At 36.3% G+C, this 18056-nt stretch overlaps 1 protein-coding gene across 8 annotated transcripts in view; it reads left to right on the plus strand.

The window, feature by feature from the left end:
• Positions 1-18056, plus strand: part of CEP290 (centrosomal protein 290) — an 89935-nt gene that overhangs the window by 57861 nt on the left and 14018 nt on the right. For 6 of the 8 annotated variants that reach the window (XR_014804519.1, XM_084957624.1, XM_084957626.1 and 3 more), the window contains 8 exons: positions 137-336; positions 2852-3065; positions 4255-4392; positions 5975-6196; positions 6505-6627; positions 10813-10958; positions 11294-11449; positions 14460-14583. Coding sequence is in view for 6 of the 8 variants with exons in the window: in XM_084957624.1 (XP_084813750.1) it covers positions 137-336; positions 2852-3065; positions 4255-4392; positions 5975-6196; positions 6505-6627; positions 10813-10958; positions 11294-11449; positions 14460-14583 (1323 nt within the window). In the remaining 2 variants the exon portion in view is untranslated. Of the gene's footprint in view, positions 1-136; positions 337-2851; positions 3066-4254; positions 4393-5974; positions 6197-6504; positions 6628-10812; positions 10959-11293; positions 11450-14459; positions 14584-15075; positions 17653-18056 lie in introns of those variants that run through there. The other 2 variants (XM_084957629.1, XR_014804520.1) reach the window with 2 other exon arrangements.

Raw genomic sequence — 18056 nt, forward strand, 5'->3', positions numbered from 1 at the left:
CTGCCATTGCCTATTAAATTATTAAATTTTAGATTTGATACTATATTTTGATTATTTAAGGAATCAAGTTAAATTTATGGAATAAGTATGGCATAGTGTTATACCTGCTCATGGTTAATATAATCGTATTTCCTAGGATTTAATAAAGCAGCCTCCTACTCCAGTTCCTACCAACAAGCATTTTATTCGTTTGGCTGAGATGGAACAGACAGTTGCAGAGCAGGATGACTCCCTTGCCTCACTTGTAATCAAACTGAAACAAGTATCTCAGGATTTAGAGAGACAGAAAGAAATCACTGAATTAAAAATCAAGGAGTTTGAAAATATGAAATTACGGTAAGTATTGGAAATGTATTTTAAAAATAGGCAAAAGATAATAGTGATATAATAAAGATAAATGTAAGCGTTTGTTTTGTCATGCTCTGTTCTAAAAATTTTGAATATGTTATTTTATGCTCAGTACTCCTTATGACATGGGATAGTATTCGCTCCATTTTTCAGAGAGGAAACTAGGCAATAGGAAGCCTCGGTAACATGCCTAGAAGAAGATGAGAAAAAGACAGTTTGAAGCTAGTTGGTCTAACTCAGGAGCCAGCTCAGATTCTTGTACAGAACCTCATTTTTAACCTTTTTAAATTTCTGTTTTACTCTCTCTAAAGTGAAACAACAGTATTTACTCTGACTCTTTCAGGGTGGTTATATGAAGGCCAAATGATGCTATATATGGAAGTAATTTGAAAATTGTAACATATAAGTATAAAACTTTTGTTAACCCACACGTAATAGTTTCTGGTACACATTTAAGGCTCAATAGTTGTTGAATGAAAAATTTAATCTTTTTTATTAACCACGGTGACAAAAGAGGGCTCACAGCATTCTCTCCATTAGATACTCTACCAGATATCTATTAGAATATTAGATATTAATAGAATATCTATTAGATACCCTAAACATTCCTAAACCATTTGTCAGAATGTATATTTTAAAACTAAAATAGACTTATATTTAGGTATTGTGTAATCACTGTAGAACTCTCTCTGGGGCTCAGTTTCTCATCTGAAAACATTCAGGAAGGTGACTGCTTGACTTGTAATTTCATTCCATCTCTGAAAGCCTTATTAGAACCTTTGATTCTTTACTCACTCATCTAAGATGACTCTGCCAAAATTAACACTATTTTTGCCTCAGTAAGTTGTTGCCTTACATAAATTATTTTCTAAGAGAAAAGAGAATTAACAATAGCATATGGTATATTTTCAATGTAATTTTCCCCATTCTGTTAAATTTTATGTGTGAGATACTATTTTTGGTATGATAAGTTTCTGTCACATTTTAGAGCATAAAATTTCTTGTGTTTTTTAATATAATTTGTAGATATAGAAAACAGTCACTTTTTGACATGACATTAGCTTATGTGTATAATTTTTTTGCCACATCACATGAAAAACTTGAAGTTGTTAGATTGTACCTTGCTGTGTCATTTTAGCCTAAAATTACACGTTTTTTTCTCTGTGTGCACATGTATGTGTATATTAATGTGTCTTAGGAAATTAGAGTTCTGTGTGATTTCTTTAGTGAAACCTTGTGTTTTTACAATTGGATGGTTATTTGCAGTGACTTAAGGTTTTGTTCTGAGCAGCAAGTCTCGGTGTTTAAGACCTGTTGATGGTTTGACACACCTTCCTGTCTTTGATCAAAGTTTAATAATTTCAGTCTCCACATTGATGATATTAATGCAGTGTCTATATTAAGCGCAGTGAACTAGATGTAATTCAGTTTAAAAGATTAATACAGGAATTCCCATTGTGGCTCAGCAGAAATGAATCTGACTAGCATCCATGAAGACTCAGGTTTGATCCCTGGCCTCTCTCAGTGGATTAAGCATCTGGCGTTGCTATGGCTGTGGTATAGGCTGGCAGCTACAGCTCCGATTTGACCCCTAGCCTGAGAACCTCTATATGCCGCAGGTGTGGCCCTAAAAGATAAAAAAAAAAAAAAAAAGGATGAATACAAAATGAGCAGTAGAATTAATGGAATTAACCAGTTCTGTTGATAGTATCTACTTTCATATAGTATACAGCTGTAGAGTTATAGATACAGTAGTAGTGACTCTAGAACAATAACCAAGTTAATAACATGTAACTTCTGTAAAAGTTTGTATTTTGTCTTTCTAACATGTCGTTTTAGGTCAGTGGTTCTTAAGTGGAAGTAATTTTGCTCTCCTCTTCCCTCACATTTGGTAGTGTTTGTAGACATTTTTTTTTTTTTTTTTTGGCCGTACCTGTGGCATGCAGAAATTCTGGGGCCGGGGACTGAACCCATGCCACAGCAATGACAACACCAGATCCTCAACCCACAGAGCCACCAAGGAACTACTTTCTAGACATTTTTGATGAACAGCTAGGGCGTACTATTGGCATCTCGTAGGTAAAAGCAAGGAAAGCTGCTTAAATGTTTTAAAACTCACACGACAGTAACCCCCACCCCATGAAGAATTATCTAGTCAAAAATGTTAATAGGTCCATGGTTGAGAAAGTGATATAAAAGAAGCAGTCACATCTTGTAGGAACCATAATATTCAAAGTGTGAAAGTTCATTTTCTTTGTTATTTTGTCTAGCGCCACAAAATTACTTAATGGAATTATTGCAAACAATAGTTGAAGCAAAAAGGCTATTTTATTTTAAGAGTAGTTAAGTGCAATAAAGAATCGTTTTTTAAATTTGGATCAAGACTTAGACTATAAGGATACTTAGATTAGAACCAAACATTTGTTCTTTGTAAGATGTATATCCATTAAATTGTTAATTGTGGCAACCACTCTATTAAGTACATGTGTTTACCCTCTGTTAGACTCCAAGAAAACCATGAAGATGAAGTGAAAAAAATAAAAGCAGAAATAGAGGATTTGAGAGGTCATCTTGCCCAGTCACAAAAGGAGTCGCAGAGGTTAAAATCTGAACTTCAGGCTCAAAAAGAAGCAAATTCAAGAGCTCCAACAACTACAATGAGGAATCTGGTAGAAAGGCTAAAGAGCCAGTTAGCCTTGAAAGAGAAGCAGCAGAAAGTAAGTAATAATAGAAAATCATGCGTGTTTAGGAAAAGCGTGCGGTAGATTGCTTCTGGAGAAGATGTGTAAGTGATAATAGCGTGGTATGGCTCCCTTGTAATAAAAAGTATGAGCCTGTCGTAAACTGTTAGGCAGGGTCATGTCTTCCAAGATAGTTATTTTAAATAGGCTTATAGGTTGGTGGTGTTTTTCAGTGCAGATACAGTCCAGTCGATCTCTTTATGTTATCAGTATGATTTGCGGGTTAGCTGTAGGAAATAAAGGAAAATTTTCATTACGTTATTTCTTCTCTTTTATTATGATTGTATGTTACTGAGGCTATTTTGAACAATTTGAATAATTGAAAAATCGTGACCAATTTTGAAGAGAGAAGTAGAGTAATGAGGAAAGGTTAAAGGAGGAGGTCACAGCGTCGTAAAAGTCCGTCAGTGGATTAACAGATTTATCTGTTTTTTTTCATTTATCTCAGATGTTATATACTTAATTGTTTTAGAAGGTACTGCTGTTTTTCTGTGCTAGCTCCTGAAATGTATTAGCAAGTTTTAAGTCTTTTCTAATCTTGTAACTGGAGGTATGTACTAAGTGAGTAATTTAAACAAATATTCCAACTTGGAAATCTGAAAACAAAACATGCCTATGTTTTATAATACAGACTGCTTGATTTAATGCTGAGTTCTCACAATTATTATTGTTAAGATTTTGAATTCTCACACTAAATTTTGAAAGAATTGAGTTCACTTACTAAAGGAAATTCATTTGAAAAATTTGCGTTGTTTATGAATTGTGTTTGATTAAACACTTGTGGAGTTCTTGTCTTGGCGCAGCGGAAACGACTCTGACTAGGAACCGTGAGGTTGCGGGTTTGATCCCTGGCCTCGCTCAGTGGGTTGAGGATCCGGTGTTGCCATGAACTGTGGTGTAGGTCACAGGCGCAGCTTGGATTTGGCGTTGCTGTGGCTCCGGCGTAGGCCAGCAGCTGTAGCTCCGATTAGACCCCTAGCCTGGGACCCTCCATATGCTGCAGGTGTGGCCCTAAAAAGACAACAAACCAACCAACCAACCAAAAAAACCAACACATGGTGTTTTAGGAAAATATTTTAAAGTAATTAATCTTACATATATTTTGTATTACATATTGCTCATATAATACAGCAATTTTTCAAAAAATTTATGTTGTAATTTTTAGGCACTTAGTCGTGCACTTTTGGAACTTCGGGCAGAAATGACAGCAGCAGCTGAAGAACGTATTATTTCTGCTACTTCTCAGAAAGAGGCAAATCTCAATGTTCAACAGATTGTTGATCGACATACGAAAGAACTAAAGGTAACATCATCATGTGCATTAACGTAACAGAATTGCTGCCAATTCCCACTGGAATAGAATTCACTTGGCTGTGTAGTAATTTTGCTAATGAATAGGGCATTTATTATAATAAATTATTTGTGGATGACTATGTACATGTGCACACAGTTTTGAACAGTAAGTCTCTTTATTGTACTCACTGTGTATCATCTTGGGGATCAGCAAAGGATGGGCCATTATAAGCTACTCTTCCTAACAGAATTAAATTTAAGAAACAGTTTACTTAGTATTTTTAATTCTTTTTGATGTTAGGTAAATGTACAGATTTCTTTGTTTTATTTCTTTTGTCTTAGAATTTTTTTTTTTTTTTTTTTTTGCTAAGTTCGTAATATGAGTTCATTAGCTTTCCCTTTTTACCCCTGAAATAGTTTATGAAAATGCAGTCCTTGACATTTTTAGTCTACAGAGTTGCCTAACTCTAAAGTCTTTTTTTGACATTATTATTTTTTGGCGATGTATTTTTATTATTTTCTTACCCAGTTGTTAGGTTGTGTACTGTCATATAATTTTTTTCCAAAACATACACGTTTAAGGATGATTTTCAAGTTTCTCTACATGAAGTTTCATAGTATTTTCATAGTATATTTCGATTAAAATTAAAAATCTACTTTTTATGTGTTTTGTTTGTAATTTTTATTTACTCCTGGTTTATTTGTATATATCCTTCATCACCATTAAACTATGTAAGGGCTGGACTTCACTCAGATTTTTAAAAATCTCCCACTGTGCCTATCAAGATTAGTAGCATAGTTAACAGTGAAGCTCCACTAAGTAAAAAAATATGGAAATAAAGCCCTTTGTTGATGCCTTCTTCACTACCTTTCTCTTTGCCTGAAATTTCTTCTCTGAGTTCTTCACATTCTTCCAGTCCTTTTCCTTGAAGCCTTTTCTCACTTCTCTAGAAGAGTTTGTTTTTCTTATAACTACGTTATAATACTACTAATTTCCTTTTGGTGCTTTTGGTAATTCCCTTTTGGACTGTAAGAATTTAATTCAACAAAACATATATCAAGTCTTAGCATTCTCATCAATGTTACTATCTAGGACAGCTAAGAACTCCTTTATAGTGGCTTATATATACTGCCTGGTATTGCGAGCTACCCTCTTCTATCCTGTCTTTACAGAGTAGTTAGAAACTACTTAAAATCAGAATTTTGTTTTATACTACTCTTATGATTGACAGTGTTTTAAAAAATCGTTGTGTATGATGATATGTACTTGTTTTTCTAATCAGTTAATTCAGCCATAATGAAACATTTGCTTATTTGATAAAATTTTGGTTCTAGGTATTTGTTGAAGATGAAATGCTTTAACTGTTTTTTCCTATTTTATCATTTTTCCTTCAAAGTAGATCTGGTTCATTTGAAATGAAGATGGAAAAATTTATGTAGCTGTGACTTTTTTTTTTGGCACATGTATACTTAAAAATTTAGACAGAAACTTTCTTCTTAATAACTATTAATTGTGTACTTCTATTGTTATTGCTTTTATCATTGGTATTTGCTGAAGATTCACAATTAAACCTTTCTTTATCTTTTATTAGTCACAAGTTGAAGATTTAAGTGAAAATATTTTAAAACTTAAAGAATCTCTGAAAACAAGCAAAAACAGAGAAAACTCACTGACTGATAATTTGAATGACTTAACCAATGAACTACAAAAAAAACAAAAAGCCTATGATAAAATGCTTAGAGAGAAAGATGGAATTGATCAAGAGAATGATGAACTGAAAAGGCAAATTAAAAGACTAACTAGTGGCTTACAGGTAATTTTCTATTTAATTGTGATGATGTCGATTTATAGCTACTATATAAAAATAGGGGTATTATATAAAATATATTTAAAATAGTTTATTTCATATATACAATACAAATTATATGTGAAATATTTTATATATTGTATATATAAATTTATATGTTGTATATTGCATTTTTATATATAAAATATAAAGAAGTGTGGTTATTATATAAAAGTATGGTTAGCTATAGTCTCAGAAAGGTTCTATTACTGGAATAGTTATTGTATATTTTGTTTGATACTTTTTTACTTATAAAAATACATCTTATTTTTCAGGGCAAACCTCTGATAGATAATAAACAAAGTTTAATAGAAGAACTTCAAAAGAAAATTAAAAAGCTAGAGAGTCAGCTGGAAAAGAAGGCAGACGGGGTAGAAGTAAAACCTGTAAAAGAAAAGGTACATGAAGAATGTACTGATATGTTTAAAGTCGTGATGGACTAGGTTAAATATGTCATTGAAGAATAAATTATTAACCCAAGGACCTGGGACATAAATGCTACTGGATAACACAGAGAGCTCTAAGACAGGTTTCTGTCCTTTAGGTATTCACAGGTCTACTTGAAGAGACACCTGTAATGTAATTTTTACTTGGAAACTACTGTCTGATCTCCATGTCATCTTCACGATATTCTAGTACATCCAGACCCCTCTGTACCTTACATACCCAGCTGTATTTATCACTTTTCTCAATGTAATTGTGTATATAGACCTTTGGGAAAGACAGCTGGGCATTGTCATTCTTCCGCCTTGACCCACATTGTCCTTTTTAATCCTTCGGTGGACTAGACTGTTACTTCAGACTGAACAAAGTGATTTGAAATATATTCAGTATTTGCACTTAAAATCAATAACCACCCCACTCATAAATTGATTCTGTAGTATGAGAAAAATTGCTTATGATTTTCTTACAAGTTAACTAGTAAACTATTTTGTAATAAAAATTACTGATAGAAATAAAGAAAAACTAAAATTGGCTAAAAGTACATATACCTAAATTTATTGTGAATAATAAACTGAAGACGTATATCTTGTTGATAACATTGACAATCTCAGAAGTGACCTTGGAAATATTGGTGTTAGTAATAATGTTTATCCCTGAAGAGAAACCACCGTGCAGTGGCCATGGATAGGAAGAGTTTTTATGGTAAAGTTTACCCAGAAAATACTCAGTATCCATAAAATAATTTCAGTAACATGAAAATAAAAAAGAAAATTGTGTCTTCAGGGTCACTGAATAGAGAATAGGTAATGGCATTAAAATATTTTAATAGAGTATAATCCAAAAATACTGTCCTTATGAGAATTTCTCAATGTCAGTATAATTTTGTTCTAAATGTTTGCGTTTGTATGCATAGAACCAAAACATACTTTTCAGAAGCTTTGCTAGTAAAAACTACAAGGTCAAAATGTCCTTATTCTTCTAGGTTGCTTTCCTTGCTGCCTTCCTACTTGGTTATGGGTCTAATCATTGAATACTTGTTCCTAACCTGATTCCCGTCAGAATGCCTCAAAGCCTTGGGGCTTTCCCTGGACCTCTAAATTCTGTGCTTCAGTTTATTTCAACTTAAAATAGATATAATACTGTTTGTATTGCCAGCTTCTCAAAGTTGTTTTGACAATGAAATAATATGTGAAAGTCTTTCGTAAGCCATCAAGTCTACACCAGAGTCTGATATTTCTAAATGGACAAAGGAAGCACCAAGAGCTACACTAATACTAAGATTTGTGTTCAGGAATCTGATGAAAGTGTTCTTTCAGACTCAGTGGTGTTAGGCATTTCAAATTTATAAATGTTTCTTCCTCAAAGAATGCTTTCCTATTGAAATTTCAACACTTTTCGCTCTGTAACCAGTGTTTGAGGCCCATCTATGTACCACAACAAAACTCACCCCCAGGCCTTGCATTTCTTTATCTCTTGTGCTTCTCTGCTTTTCTCAGTAGCATTTATTACTCTCTGACGTACAGAAATTTACTTACCTATGTGTTCATATTTTGGACTGTAACCTTTGATGGCAGAAACTTTGCTTTTATTTTTTTTATTATTATTATTATTATTTTTTTGGTCTTTCTTTTTCTAGGGCCGTACCCGTGGCATGCGGAGGTTCTCAGGCTAGGGGTCTCTTTGGAGCTGTAGCCACCAGCCTACACCAGAGCCACAGCAACACCAGATCCGAGCCGCGTCTGCGACCTACACCACAGCTCACAGCAACCCTGGATCCTGAACCCACTGAGCGACCTCATTGGTTCCCAGTCAGATTCGTTAGCCACCGAGCCATGACGGGAACTCCCTGCTTTTATTTTTCTGTCCTCAGTACCTAGAACAGTCCCTGGCATGTAGTAGATGTTCAGTATTCGTTGAACTAGTGAAAATCTTAGAATGCTGTAACATTCTGAAATCTATGATGAGACGAGCAGCTGTCAGTACAGAACCTGGGAAGGAGGACTTCTTTCCTCCTCCTCCTTCCCCCGTTTTCTCCTCCAGTCTCCATCAGACCCTCGGTGACATTGACCTTTGTTGTTTTGCTGTTCGTCTTAAAATTACTTCAGCCTTGCTTCCCTCAGCCTCCTTCAGAGGGCGATGTCAGGTGGGCAAGAACTGCCCGGTTTCTCTAGAGCATTCCACGCCACAGCATTAACCTATATACCTTTTGCCCTCAACTAATACTTAGAGTTCTAGAAATACATACAATTCTTTGTTTATATTTTAGAAACGAAGAGCTTAATAACTTTCGAACACTTGCTGAAGTTTTTACATTTTTTTATAGGACACATATTGAACTAGATAAATAAGGTAAAAAAATTGGCCAGTATGGGAGAGGATTGTTTTGATAGGGCTACTTATCTTCGTTGGGTATTTGACTTTAAATTATGGCTTTTAATCCTTTCAGCCCTAAACTTCTCTTTTATAGTAGGTACAGTGTTTCATAATGTCCCATGAAATTTATGATTAATATAAACTATATATATGCATAATTTTGAAAATAATCACTGTAAATGCCCTAAATGAAGAATGAAGGAGAAATATGAAAGGAAAATAATTTATAAAAATAATAAACACGTATTTTTTATAATTCAACATGGAAATGCTTCATAGAAAACAGTGAAGTGGTCATGTGCTTTCACCTCTGGAAACTTCAGTGTGAATTCAGGGCTGTGATTGCAGACTGACAAGCATGGTCTTTTCTACCCCAGGGGCATTTCCATTTGTTGCTTTGATTTCTAAAATGGTAAATAGTTGTGTCTATAGTTCTCAGCAAAATGATGTCCATAGTCTTTTATAAGGCTGTTATATTCCTAGAAAATTCAGTATATAGTAAAAAGTTTGGAAAATTGCTTAGTTGGCGTTTCCACTGTGGCCCAGTGGCAAGGAACCCGAATGGTATTCAGGAGGATGTGCTTTCCATCCCTGGCCTCGCTCAGTGGGTCATGGATCCCTCATTGCCGTGAGCCGTGGTGTAGGTCACAGGCGAGGCTTGGATCTGGTGGTGGTGTGGCTGTGGCGTATGTTGGCAGCTATAGGTCCGGTTCGACCCGTGGCCTGGGAACGTCCATATGCCACAGGTATAGCCATACAAAGCCAAAAAAAAAAATTGCTCAGTGGAAAGGAGCTAAGTTCTTAGACAGTTATGAACAGAATTTTTAACTGTGAATATTCCGTAAGACACTTGATAACTGTTTGGTACACAGGACTATTCTGAATTACTTTTCCTGGACACCTCATCTCAATTATAACAAACCACAGTACCTAGCTCTAAAGTGTCCTCATTTCACCCCCCTTTTTGTAGCGCTTATCATGAGCTAGTGTACTTCAACTTTTTTTTAAATTGTTTTTTGTCTATATTTTGCTCCCTCCCTCTATTTCAGCCACCCAATGAACATAAACTAGACTGTAATTAATGAAGATAGGGCTTTTTTTGTCTAGTTTATCCATTGTTTTAATTCCTAGTGCTTAGAACAGTACCTGGCAAATGATTAGCACTAAGTAAATATCTGTAGAATAAGAGAAATAATACACACTGCAGATTTGAAGGGGCTGTGATACTAAGAGGTTGCTGTGGCTGACAAAATTGGGTTGGTGATTTACACATAAATATTCCTCATTAGAAGTTTACTTTAGGGAGCACCCATCATGGTGCAGCAGAAAAGAATCCGACTAGGAACCATGAGGTTGCAGGTTCAGTCCCTGGCCTCGCTCAGTGGGTTAAGGATCCGGCGTTGCCACGAGCTGTGGTGTAGGTCGCAGATGTGGCTTCGATCTGGTGTTGCTGTGGCTCTGGCATAAGCTGGAAGCTACAGCTCCGATTAGACCCCTAGCCTGGGAACTTCCATATGCCATGGGTGCGGCCCTAAAAAGACAAAAAAAAAAAAAGAAGTTTACTTTAGCCATGATCCATTTGTATTAGGTTCCTTACGGTGTTGGCATTTGTTCAGGCTGTTCCCCAGAACTTTTTCTGTCAAGTTACATCTTAAACTGAAGATCATTTTTGCTTATAGCTTAGCATGCTCTTTAGGACATTTCACTGATAATTCTAAAATCAAAATCTCTTGGATATTTTCTTCCTTCTTTGTTATGTTTCACAGAGTGCCAGAGAAGAATTAATTAGGTGGGAAGAAGGTAAAAAATGGCAAACCAAAATAGAAGGAATTAGAAACAAGTTAAAAGAGAAAGAGGGGGAAGTCTGTATCCTAACAAAGCAGTTGAATACTTTGAAGGATCTTTTTGCCAAGTGAGTTTAAATTTAATGTAAACCTAATTATATGTAAAGTCTTAAATTGACCTGGAAGTTACATAGTTTTTGTGTACTTGATAATACGAGAGATGTTCTAGTTTTAAGTATCTATTATTTATAGTTCACTTTTTATTTTCTTTAAAGAGTGTTTCAAATATATTTTAATGATTTATAAGTGAAGTTGCCTGTAATTTTGAAATAAGTTAGCTCATAGCAATTACAGAACGGTCTAATTTTTATATATTGGTCTTATAACAGGAAGCTGCAGTTTAATAAATTGAACAAGCCAAACAGCAAATGGTGTGTTCATGATTCTGTATTAAATCCCCCAGAGCCGACAAAGAGAAACTTACGTTGCAGAGGAAACTGAAAACAACTGGCATGACTGTTGATCAGGTTATGGGGGTGCGAGCGCTGGAGTCAGAAAAAGAGGTAGAAGAATTAAAAAAGAGAAATCTTGACTTAGAAAACGACCTGTCGTATATGAGGTAAGCTGTTACATGGAAATGTACTAGCCGTTACCATAAAGGAAAACTGGTTGACCCCTGGAAACTAACACAATTAATGTGTGTTATTTTCAGCTTGGGTTCTGCTGATTGTCTTTTCCGTGTGAATTCTTTCTATGCCACATAATATGGATTATATTCTTGAACTTTTGAATAAATTATTTTGAGACTCTGGATCTTGGTTAAATGGAAAATAGAGGGGGTTTTTTTGTTTGTTTGTTTGTTTTTCATTTTAACAGGTCCAGATAGGTTCAGGCTCCATGTCCAACCTGCTTTCTGTGGGCTATAATTCCAACATTGTTTTCATTTTCAAAGTTGTTACAGTGCCCCTTAGCTCTCTTCTGCCGGAACACCTCCCAGTTGACAGTCTGGTATGTGGGGTGTCTTCTGTTGGTTCTATTTTCAGAGTCTTTAACGTTCTGATTGGTGTCAGGTCCATGCATGCATGCTCAAGGGTGAGTCCAGAAGGTCAGAAACAACTTTATAAGGTTCTCTTCTTGAGCTCCTCGCCCTCTCTGATCTCCCTCTGCTTTGGGTTTCCCTTTGGCTCCTCCTTTTGGTACTTTGAACCACATCTGGGGCTTTAGTTGCCCTGTAGTCCTCTGCTCTTCAGCATTTGTGCTCCTGTGTACAGTTCAGCCAACAACAGGAGGGCAGAAAGGGGACCTGGTGGGGGCACTACTTTGCCCCCTCCCCCTTAGTCACAGCTCTACCAATGAAAAAAGAAGATTCCTCTCCTAAAACATTTGGCTCCTGTTGGTTTCCATTGCAGCCTCTGCCACCACTGCCATGGGATTGCCTGAGGGTTAGAGCAGGAGAGGATAGATAGAAAAATAAGGAGGAATTGTTGTACTGTGGGTATTTTAAGTTCCCTTTCTCCTTACTGGAGCTGTCACTTGCCTGGAGTTCTCTCCCTCCATGCTGACACCCATCTTCAAGTTTCAAGCTGTGTTGTGTTCAGGCCAGGAAATACTAGAGGAAAGGAAAAGTAAATCCACCACCTGTTTGCCAGTCTTTCAAATTCTGGTATTCTATTCCGATCTGTAAAATATACTTGTTAAGGAACTTAAATAACTCCTCCCTGAATTTGGGAGAAATAAGATTGGGTGTGTTTATTCCACTCTACCTAGAACCAAGCTCCCTCCCCCCAAACCAATGTCATTTTTGTAACAGAACCTTTGGGATTTTTGTTTTGTTTTGCTGTCTCTTTCCAAGCTGTGTCTTCTGATATAGTTGCAGTCATGTAAAGCAAAATACAATCATATCCTAACAATTAAAACTGTAATTTTCCATTTCACTCATTTCTTTCAAGATGAACTTAGATTAGTTTTACATAATTTGTTACTTCCTCTTCTAAGTGCGCCCAAGCAATCTGAAATCATGTAAGTGACCACTGTCAGAGTCTGAGAGCTACTTGTACTACTTGCATATGAGGACACCTGACTGTTCCTGTGTTTATCATACTCTTTCCTTCCCTCAAAATGACCACTGGGGCATTCCCCGGTGGCCTAGTGGTTAAGGATTCAGCATTGTCACTGCTGTGGCCCAGGTTCAGTCCCTGGCCTGAAAACTTCCACATGCCATGAACACAACCAAATATATATCTATGTATTGGAGATATAGATAGATAGATAGATATCATTAGTAGTTCTTTATTAATAATGTTGTGTCAGACTATATGAAATTGAACTCCTTTGAAGGAACACTCATGAACTTTTTTTAATTTTTAAAACATGATTTTTTTTAATTGTGTAATGATTTTGATTTTGATTTTTTCCATTATGGCTGGTTTCTAGTGTTCTGTCCATTTTCTAAGAACTTGTAACTTGTATCTCCGTCACAGGTGCCAATGCCCCCCTCCCATGGCATAGGGAGATTCCCCAGCTGGGGGTCGAATCGGAGCCATAGCCGCTAGCCAACGCCACAGCCACAGCCGCACAGGATCCGAGCCGCATCTGCAACCTGCACCATGCCTCATGGCAACGCCAGATCCTTAACCCACTGAGCAAGGCCAGGGATCCAACTGCGTCCTCATGGATGCTGGTCAGATGTGTTAACCGCTGAGCCCCGACGGGAACTCCTAAGTCGTTGTTTCTTAAATCCTTCTGAGTTCTCCTTGGTTGAGAAGAAAAAAGTGACGGAAATAGTCTTCTTTTGGCATCTAGTCGTAGCTACTCTGGTCCTCACCTCCCTGTTTTTCTTCGTCTAAGCATATGTTCGAAATAAAACTAAGTACTTTGCAGTTTTCACAAGGGTCAAAATATTTTAGTTTTAAAAGCTTCTAATACATTTAGATATTTAATAGCTTCTTTTTCTAATATGAATCTGTGTAGACAGGAGTAATTGAAGAAGATTTTGTAAAAGAGATTGAGTTTCTCTTCTCAGTTCAAGCGTACATTTCTGAATTTTATGAATCAGATTCAGATAAACAGAACCTTTACAGAGACCTAGAGCCAGGAGTGGGTGAGAGGGGATTTATTTGCCTAAGGAGAGGAGGACTCCTGGACAGGTGTATCGAACAGATGTGGTTCTGCCAGATGGTAGAGGCCCATGTGGGACATGTGGATGAGTAGGCTGAAGTAATAGATTATGATTCAGTACCACTTAGAGCCTTTTAAAATCCCCGAACCTCCTGAGAAAGCCGTGTGGATATTATGAAATTGTTATATAGTGTTTTTAAAATAATGCTTTCATACAGCTTCTCACCCAGTCCCCAAAATAGATAGGTGGTCTTTGCAGATGTTAATGCATTTTTTAAAAGCAAAGTACCCTTTTTAAATCATAGTTGAAAGGAGCACTGTTGTGAATCTTCTGTTAAGGGTCTTTTTACAATGTAGTCATTTCCTCATTGAATCTTTATGAAGTTTTCAAGTTTTGGAGAACTTAAGATAGAGTGTTAATAAATGTATGTGTTTTACCTATGTTTTAATATAATAAAACCATCATGAAATTGGAAGTTTGAACAGTAAAGAGTCTGTGGTGTTGTTCATAGGACCCATCAAGCTCTTCCTCGAGATGCTGTTATAGAAGATTTACGTTTACAAAATAAATACCTTCAAGAAAAAATTCACACCTTAGAAAAACAGTTTTCAAAGGATGCCTATTCTAGGCCTTCAGTAAGTGCACATCTTTTCTTTCCTTTTTTTTTTTTTTTTTTTTTTTTTTTCCTACGTAAAATTTAAAAGGGAAATCAGCTTCTGCCTTTATCTGGTTAAAAACAGCAGCTCCTTCTCATTAATATTATTTCAGTAAATCCACCTTTTATTTTTACTGGGTAGTGATATATGTTAACGTCTTGAATCCTTTTTTACATAATAATGGTAAACAAGGTTCTTATGCTTTGCATAAAACTTCCATTACAAATGATTTCTAGAGATTTTAAGTGTAGTTATGAGTTTTGCTGTGACAAGAACATATAGTTAGATAAATTAGGAAGGTATGTTACAGCATTATTTCCATTCAAATGTTGCATGTTTCTGTTTTTTCTTTATAAAGTCTCATTAATTGTAGAATTATTTGTTGTATCTTATTTTAAAACACTTGTGTGTATATTTTTACTGTTTTTTTCCTTTTCTCTTCCTATTCTTTCTCTTTTTTTCGGCTTCAAGCATGCTTTGTTAGGTACCACAACTACGCTTTCTACTCTTGCTACCAGCGTTAATAAATATAGGCATAATGTTTTTCACAAAAAGAGCACTTTACACAGGAACAAAAAAAAACCCCTAAGAGTACTCAGAGTTGGAAATGAGAAAGGAGTAGATGTCAGTGACAATTTATATCATCAGGTGCCTAGAAAGAGTCTGCAGTGTTATAGTAATCAAGAAAAACACAAAGCAGGAGATAGTGTAGCTTCTACTGAGTTAAGTAAATTTGAGTCAAGGCCAAACAGTAAGTCAAGTCCATTTAGGTCAACTAATGGCACCTTGACAAATTTTACCTCCACTTTTAAAAACGAACCAGATCCTGAGGTTGAGAAAATTAATCAAGACTGTTGTGAGACTAATAAACAAGACTCTCAAAACAAGGAAGAAAATGAGCTAGGGGAGAATGAGAAAGGAAAGGAATACATAGCTGAAGATGGGAATCACAGCAACCGCGTGGACCCAGAAGAATCTGCGGGTGAGGACCGTGGTCATGGCACAGGTGCTGCTGCAGTGACTCAGTGGGCTGAGGAGGATGCACAGGCAAACTCTGAAACTGATGTGCTAGTCCAGCCAAGAAGTGCAGAGTCCCAGGTTTGAGTACATGGCAGGCCCTTATTCCTCTGTTAGCTGAGTTTTCTTGTAGCAAGTAGTATACGTATGTGGTGCAAATGGTGTAGGATTTGTGTAAAAAAAAATACTTTTAATAAAATTCTCCCTAAACCCTAATATTGGACTAGTTCTTACAAAAACTTGATGGTTGTGCATGACCTAATTCATGTCAGTACTCACTGTTTTGCCGTTAATATTCACTTAAAAAAATTAGATTAGATAACAAAAAAAAGGCACTTCAGAGGTATTTGTTTTACCTTAGATATTTCTAATTCAGCATGTCAGTAGTCTCATTGCAAGTAAGATTTCCCTACAGTGAATAGTATCAATAAAAATGGTATGATGCTCTGTAACATTATATTTGGCAGTTCCTTTGATGGGTCTTTTTGCCATGTATTGTAACAGATACTTTTTTGTAAGGAAAAAAGGCATAGTTTTCACAATACTCTGCAGAATATTATTTCTGTTTTACGTGGGATGCTTGGAGAATAATTAACATCTCTGCTGATGAGAAAGATGAAGAATCTGGGCTTACATAGAGGTCTGATTCTACAGTTTGTAAATATTCTACATACACACTAGTTTTGGTCAATTTACATAGCAGTCCAGAGTAAGAACTTCCCAGTTGAAATCAAATCACTTTCATTTATTCATTCATTCCTCTCCACCTCAGTCATCTAAGTCCTCATTAAATCAGACATTTAAATGAAGAGAAAATGGATGAAAAGGACTTTCATTTCCTTATTCCTTATGCTTCTTATTTTCACTTGATAAGTAAGTGAAAATTTGAGACTTCTGCTGTGTGTTATCTCTAACTCCCATCCCCTAAGAATAGGACTTCGAACAGTATATACCTTTTAACGGAATTCTTCTGTAAAGCAATTTGGAAGTCTTTAAAAAAATGATTATACAAGAATTTTATTTATTTCGTAGAATTTCCTAAAAAATTTGGGCAATCTCAGTACTTTGCTTTACTTTCTGAGAACAGAGGAAAAGATGATCCCCATTCTCTCATATAAATATTTTCGTGAGGAGAACTGCTGAAAAAAATATCTTCATGTGAGATCACCAGAATTATTCTCTTCCCGTGAGTGAACTGTAATGTAGTTTATATCTGTCAGTCAGGGGTACTGATTATCATTGGCTAAAGAAGAGAGACGTGAAGGAGATGGAAGAGTTCAGGGACAGAGACCTACCTGTTTCCACATCTGAAGAGACCTTAAAAATTAGTCTGTCTGGGGCCTTCCTTTGTAAGAGGCAAAAGTGGAGGCGCTTCCGGGCGCCTCGATCTCCCTGGTGTTGGCCTCGTAGCGCTGGGTTCACCAAGTGCACTTGCATCATCGGACGGAGAGGGAGGAGGGGCCTCTTCCTGTGGTTTACTGCCATCGTCAGACCCGGCAGTTTTCTTTTTCTTTGCTCCTGTGCACCTGTGCACACTCGCTCCCTCAGGCAAATAGAAGTCAGGGGGATACATGCAGTATTTCTGCCAGGGTTGTGTTACGTGCCTTCATGTCTGAATCAAAGGGCAGCCCAGAATTTCTGTACTTTTCTATATCCTATTTTCTCATTTCTTTACTTTCACTGCATTTTACATAAGAAAACTTTATTTTTTTTTTAACCTAAGGGTAATAGGTCAGAAGGTATCTAACCTACTCCTAATTAACAAGCTGTTACAGAGACATGTATAATGAGTGTATTTGTATAATATTATACTTTAATAATATATACATAATTTGTAATATAATGATATGATACTCATAACAGTGGCTGTGGAGTTGTTAACGCGACAGTTCATGAAGCCAGTAGAGAGAATGGGATGGGGGAGAAAAAACTAAGCTGTTCTGTGTACTTTCACAAAATTGTCTATTACGATGCTCATAGCCATCTCATGATGTAGGCGGTATAATACCCACTTTACAGAAGAAAAAGAAATTAAGCACAGGTTTCTCTTTCAAATAATGTATAATTTAGATGGAGAAATAAAAATGGACACACATCATGACCTAAGTGGATTCATGCCCAGGGAAATGCAGATAAAGTGTTACTGGATTTCGGGGGAGGGCGTGATTGCTTAACCTCAAAGCATAGCTTTCTAAAGAAGGAAGGAATTGAGGCACTTTTTGTAGGCTTGTATATTCATTTGCTAGGGCCACCATAACGAAACACTATGGAGTTGATGGCTTAAGCACCAGAAATTTTATACTCACGCTTCTGGAAGCTCAAAGTCCAAAGTCAAGGTATCACCTGGATTGATTCCTTCTTTAGGGTGTGGGGAAGGATTTGTTCCAGGCCTCTCCTTGGCTTCTAGATGACTAGAAATTCCCCTTTCGTAGAAG

Source organism: Sus scrofa, chromosome 5 (assembly GCF_054392235.1).
Source record: "Sus scrofa isolate SSC_HxYL_T2T_F1_AM1 chromosome 5, Sscrofa_HxYL_maternal_Yorkshire_Landrace_v2.0, whole genome shotgun sequence".
Taxonomy (NCBI): domain Eukaryota; kingdom Metazoa; phylum Chordata; class Mammalia; order Artiodactyla; family Suidae; genus Sus; species Sus scrofa.